Raw genomic sequence first — 6,803 nt, forward strand, 5'->3', positions numbered from 1 at the left:
TTTTAAAGTCGCATTTTAATTACTAAAAATAAAAACTACATAAAAATAACTTATTGTTTTTGTCTGTGACTCATTTAGTATCTTATTAGGCTTAAAAATTTAATAGGGCTAAACAACACTATTACTAAAATACTAATTTTTTATTGATTTTATTAAGCAAGCTAAGTTGCCTTTCTTCTAATTAATAACTAAATTAATTACATTTGTTTTTAGAAACACCTAGCAGACAAAAATAAATAAAATGATTTCTATTTTTTAAATAGATAATCACTTAGCTAAACTAACACATATAAATATTTTTAAAATTTTCTGACAACTTTAAATCTAAACATTTATAAAATTCTCAGAAATATTTATGTAAAATTATGGGTATAGATTTTAACTTAAAACTCTAGAAATATTTTTGTATGTTAGCTTAGATAGGAGAAGTTTTGTATAAAAAGTGGAGATCATTTTATTACTTTTTTGGTAAGCTTTTAACAAAAAGATAAATGTACAATTGATTTACTTAATAATTATAAGAAAGACCATTTAACTTGCTTAATAAAATCAACAAAAAAAATATAATTTAGTAATATTATTATTGAACTCTAGTAAATATTTTGGACATAGAAGATAAGAAACGAACCAGATACAAAAATATTAAGCTCTTTTTATATAGTTTTTAATTTTTAGTAATTAATCTATTATTTCTAAATTTTCAAAAACAATTAAGGTTAATATAATATCTAATTACCGTTATTGTGTACAATTATATAAAATTTGGACACTAGTAGAAGACAAAATAGAAAAAGACAAGTATTGACACTTAATTGAGTGTCACGTCATTAAAAATGGCTAACTAAAATTGTTTAGGTGATTATTTATCTGATTTTATAAAGTTGTTGGAGGTTAAATAACTAGTTTTGAAAGTGAAAGGGTGAAGTAGACCAATGCCTAAAGGTTAGGGGTTATATAAAATTAATTTAATCGCAGACCGTTTGGTACGCGAATCGTTGAGGCCACAAGGCTGGACCGTTCAGCTGTCCAGTTGCCAAATTTAGTGTCCAACATAATGATGTGAGCTGACACATCACTCCATTTGCACAAGAAACTAAAGAGGTAAGCTAAAATTAAATAGATATAAATCAATTAACATACTCAAAAGAAATCAACATCGCAAGCTTTCAAAGAGAAGAACACAAACATGGGTACGACCATCGCTTAATGCCAGCAAGCTTTCAAAGAGAAGAACAGACACATGGATATGAGCATCGCTCGTTCGTTGCTTGCCAATCAATAGGGCCCGCAATCCACATTGGCACCTGAGGCGGCCACACTTATGCCTGAGCGGTTTTGGAGCAAGAAGATAACGGGAGTGCACATCACATTGATGTCGTACAACTGCGTCTTGGCGATGCCGACCTTGAACCGGGCCACGGCGGTGACCGTCACGGTGAAAGCAGAGCTATTGACGTCGGCGCCGTTGATGAAGGCCATGGCCATCGATCCCCGAGACACCGACACTGTAGCGTCGACAGTCGCCACGCTCCCACGGGTCTGCCACCCAGCCATGAGCGACGTCGCGTTCTTCTTCAGGTCGGCCTTGGTCCAGATCGACGCCGGGGTCACCACCGTGCTGTTGAGCACGTCGACGAGGATGGTGTTGTACCACACTGCCGCGCGCTGGCTGGTGTTGTTGGCGGCGAGGGTGAAGGTGAGATTCGCACCTCCATTGCCCACCAACAGGTGGCTCCTAGGATTGGTTACGGAGAAGAAAATGCGTGCAGGGCTCAGCAGGACGGAGAAGACGGTGACGACGACCGCCACGGCGAGGATCGCCATCAGAGCTGCCAGGATGTAGTGTTTGAGATTCAGGGCCTTCAGGCCAGTCCGCGGCGGAGCCATGCGTATATGGGTGTGGCAGCAGCAGCAGCTCTAGCCAGAGCGTATGGTGGTTCAAACTAGTGTGCGAGTACTGCCTGCTGCCACCAGTTTATACCGTGCATGCCACTATAATTTTAGTATGCAAATTATTTGTGGTCACAATGACCGGGGGAAAGAGCCCTCCCCCCGCCCCCGAACCAGATACCACCAAATCACCCCAATTTCCAAATCCACAAAAATCTGCGCAGATTCACGCGATTCAACCCTCAGATCCGAAAACTCCATCTCTCGATCTACATCCCAAGGGGCTTTTCTCTGGCGGTCGTGGGGATTTGGAGGCCGGTCAGGCGGAGAAGACTATCGACTCCTCCACGCTGGTAAGTCCGCGCAAGATCAATCCGAAGTTGCAGGGGCGTGCCAGCGAGGTCCTCGAGTGTCTAGCTAAGGAGGTGCTCCTGCACGGCCATGGATCTCCTCTACCGCAGCAGGGCCAGCCGGGAGCGGCTGAACCTTACTTTTACTGCAAAGACAGAGCCAATCCAGGAGAGCATAGAGATTTCAATGCAAGCAGTAATGGAGACGGAGTTGCAGAGCAAGCTTCAAGTGAAGATCCACAGAAGACGATTTTACAGAAGAGAATCCCATCCTCTGAGAAGATGAAATGGACATTTGACAGCGCCCCGTCTGGTTTCAATGCCGTTCAGGTCCGAAGCGCGTTGAAGACCCCATCCCGGGAGTCCGGTGAGGTGAACCTTTTTGACCCGACGGGCAGTGGGCAGTACCGCGACAGCCGACCCTTTGCAGGCAAATTATTAATTTCTTCGGCAGAGGAGGAGGGTGAGGGCTGGACTGTAGTCAAACCTCGATTCTGGTGGCGCAGGAAGAACAACAACCTGGGGGCCAATTTAATCCGCAAAGAAGATGAATTTAATGGGGCCAGTTTCTTCAAGAAGAAATTTCAGGGTAAATGCTACAATTGCTTCTCGGCAGAGCACTATTCTTTCCGTTGTTGGGCTCCCCCCAGATGCTGGTCATGCTTCCGATCCGGACATAAGGCTGGGAGCTGCCCTGACAAAATCCATTTAGTGAAGTCCAATTCAAAGCGCAACCACCAAGAATCGCTGAAGCATTCATTCAAGCTGAATCACTGCCATGGAGCCAACGCCAGCATCCACTCCATCCAACAGCATAGACCCAGCTCCAAAGCTCTTCAAAAGGGACAGGAACAGCACCAAAGACAACCTCACAACCTCCTTCCCAAACTCAGCAGCAAGTCATACCTTGAAGCCGCTCAAGGAATTCAAGACATGGCGGCCCGCTACCCCGGCGACCCAAGAGCAAGACCGACCAGAGCGTTCTGTGCGATTTCAGCAACAGGCAACATCCGACGCCGCAGAGATGAGCTCATCAACAAGGCTGTGGTCTGCTCATATGATGGTAACAGCCATGAAGTTGATACCCTTTTTGCGGGAGACATGCTTAGGGAGAAGTTCGACCTTCGCCATGGTCAGTTCCAACTTGTCAAGCACTTTCCTGAGCAATTTTTCATTATTTTCTCTGACCCAAGAAACAAGCGGTGGGCATTAGATAGAAGAGATGTCTCGTACCATGGTCGTGTTTTCCATTTTGGTGACTGGACAGAGGAGAACTATGCAAGAAGGACAAACTGGGAGTTCAGAGTGAAGGTGCGGGTTGAGGGGATCCCAGTTCACTGCTGGGGAGAAGAGGTGGCTGCAAGGGCATTGGGCAAGAGTTGTGCCATTCATTTCGTGCAGGAGCGCACAAGGCGCAGGGAGCGCACTAGGTCCTTCGACCTTTGGGCCTGGTGCTCTGACCCGTGTGAGATTCCGAAGGAAGTTTGTCTCACGGTGACTGAACCTGACAGGGAGTTGCCAACAACCGGCATCCCCCTGCCACTTGCTGGAGCTCAGCATGATGAACCTACTGATTTGAAGAAAGGCCATGTGTACAACTTGCGCAACCACATTGAAGTAGTTGAAGACCTCTCATTCTACCGGGGGAGGGATGCCAGGGGAGGTCCCCCTAATCGCAAGTCTCGCAGGGAGTTTGTTTGGAGTTATGGAGCTCCAGATTCCGTGGGAGAGAAGCGTGATCGAGCTGAAGAATCCAGAGGCAGGGAGGTCATTCGTCGTGACTGGAGAGATGATGATGATGATGACCTTCGCCGGGATCGTCGCCACGGCACTCGTCGTCACCGCAGCCTCTCTGGCTGGGTGCGTCACTCTCGCTGTCGTGGAGGACTGGAAGACTGCATCAGCTCCACCGGAAGGCATAGGCCTTCCACTCCCTTCCGTCGTCGGGGGGTGGAGCTGGCGACTACACCTTGTTAGGTCCCCAAGGCGGCTTTCAAGAAGTCTGTATCCTTTGCTGACCCCCTGGTTACGGCCAGTTGGCCACTGGATGCGTCTCCTGCTTCAGGGAAGTTCAAACGTGGCGCCGCAACTGCGGACACAAACATCCAGGCTGCTGTTTCATTGAAGGTACCAGTTCTTGATTCTGTTGCAGCTAACAAAGTGTTTTTTTCTAGCGAGTTAGTCGAGAATGTTGTTACTGTTCCGCCTACAATACAACAAAACCTACTCCTGAACAATGTGACAAGAGAGTTAGTTAACCACACCTTACCAGAGAAGAGTACAGAGAGGGAGAACCAAGCTGACCCATTACTGCTCCCAACCGGTCACCACAGTCAGGATGGGGCGGGGCCTGTGGATCTAATCCACGCAATCGACAACGCTCATTCCACGTCACTCCAAACTGCTGAACTGAATGACTTCATTGCATCAATATCTGGTACTCCAGAACCACCCATATTATCCACCCCACCGAACAACAACAAGGCACATATAGACCAAGAGAGTGGGAATATAGGATCACCTACCGCATTGGTGAGCGCCAATAATAACAATACCGGCAAAAGAATGAGTGCGAGGCTAGCTGCAAAGAGAGGATTAAAAATGGGGCGCAATTACGATGCCATATCTAAAGCCCAGGAACTTTTAATAGCAAAGTTTAACAACTCAGCAGCAAGATCTTTTTGTAGCTCATCTGCTTCAAATTCTAATACCCATGACACTCTTTTTGAACAGTTCGCAAACCAGTTTGCACGACCTCTCACTAAAGATCAGATGGAGGCAATCATGGAGTTGGTAAATCAGGGAGGAAAAAAGGTAGGAGGTCCAAGGCGTGGATGCAAGGTGGCTCCTGTGAAGGTTCCAGCAATCAAAATTATGCAGAAGATCTGATGGGAAGTGTTACAGCCATAGTGGTGCTCAACCACCATGTTAGTGTCTGCATTTTCTCTCTCTATTGTCAGTAAGGGGGTCGGTCAAGTCATGTTGGAAGTCTTAGATTGCTGTGGTGTTGTAAGGGGTCAGCGGAACCTAGTCCCAGTGTCTTCTATGTCGTTGTATCTTGTTGTTGTTAGTCTGGTGGATTGGTGTGTAATGTGGTTTGTTCTCCTCTTAAATGTTGATGTGTTGGGGCTTGTAGGGGGGTCGGGTCTGCTTGTCAGACAACGCCCCTGCTCCGTTCTATCATGTGGTCAGCTTGCTACATCAATTATTTCACAATGTTGCTTTAAGTGGAGAGTCCCCAATTAATGAGTACAAATTGTACGATTTTTTCATGGAATGTAAGAGGCTTAAATGACCCAGTCAAGCGAGAAAGTGTAAAGCAAACCATCATATCTTCTGGTGCAACCATTGTTTGCCTCCAGGAGACAAAAATCAGTATCTGGTCCAACAACCTGCTGCAGGAAACTTTGGGTTGCAGATTAGCGGCTCAGACGATGCATCTTCCCTCACAGGGAGCCTCAGGTGGGATTCTAATTGCATGCGATCCAGATTTTTTTGACATGAGTACAATTGCCTATGCATCAACTTTTTCAATCACAGTCAGAATCAAATCTAGATCAGAGGATCAGGAATGGGACCTCACTGGAGTTTATGGTCCCCAGAATGAAAATGAAAAATTGGCTTTCCTCTCTGAGTTGCGAAACATACAAAGTTTGATGAGGCCTGAATGGGCTATCTTAGGTGATTTCAACATGATAAGAAGGAAAAATGAGAAAAACAAAGGACCGATAAATAGTAGATTAATGAGACTCTTCAACAATTCAATTGATTCCCTGCAACTTATGGAATTGGACCTTCATGGGAGATTGTTCACATGGTCAAATGAGCAGAATGATCCAACAATGTCAAGAATCGACAGATTCTTAGCGACAACCGAGTGGCATGACTTATACCCGACAGCTGATCTTCAGGCCTTTTGCACCTTGACCTCGGATCACTGTCCCTTGATCATGCAAGGTTACTCTTCCTATGACTTCTACAAGGGGTTTAGATTTGAATCGTTCTAGATAAATATTGAGGGTTTCAAAGAGGTGATACAACAAGCCTGGACACCAAGAGTGAACTCTACAGATAACATCTTACGTCTACACGTGAAAATGATTCGCACGGCCAAAGCTTTGAAGATTTGGAGGCAAAAGAGAGTAGGAAACATCAAGGTGCAAATGGCTATTATACAAATTGTCCTAACCCTATTGGAGAAAGCACAGGAATCCAGGCAGCTTTCTAGTGCTGAGCTAGTTTTCCGTAGGCAGCTAAAAATCAAAATGTTGGGGCTTGCGGCTATTCAGAAGACAAGAGCTAGACAACACTCAAGGCAGACCTGGATGCGTCTAGGAGACACTAATACCAGATTCTTTCATCTGATGGCTAATAACAGAAGACGCAGAAATTTTATCAGAACGCTACATCAAGGAGGAAGGTTGTTGACCAGCCAGGTAGACAAAATTAATGCAGCCCATCAGTATTTCCTGAATATCCTGGGGAATAGAGGGGTAAGACACTGTGTCCTCAAATGGGAAAGCCTGGGATACACCCCTTTTGATCTTTCAGATCTAGACAGCA

At 45.5% G+C, this 6,803-nt stretch overlaps 1 protein-coding gene across 1 annotated transcript; it reads left to right on the top strand.

The window, feature by feature from the left end:
* Positions 1–1,273: 1,273 nt before the first annotated feature.
* Positions 1,274–2,119, top strand: LOC100274906 (uncharacterized). Its single transcript, NM_001149159.1, has one exon. The coding sequence runs from the start codon at positions 1,322–1,324 to the stop codon at positions 1,841–1,843; it is 522 nt and encodes a 173-aa protein (NP_001142631.1). The 5' UTR covers positions 1,274–1,321; the 3' UTR covers positions 1,844–2,119.
* The last annotated feature ends 4,684 nt before the right edge of the window (positions 2,120–6,803 follow it).

This window comes from Zea mays, chromosome 6 (genome assembly GCF_902167145.1).
Source record: "Zea mays cultivar B73 chromosome 6, Zm-B73-REFERENCE-NAM-5.0, whole genome shotgun sequence".
NCBI lineage: Eukaryota > Viridiplantae > Streptophyta > Magnoliopsida > Poales > Poaceae > Zea > Zea mays.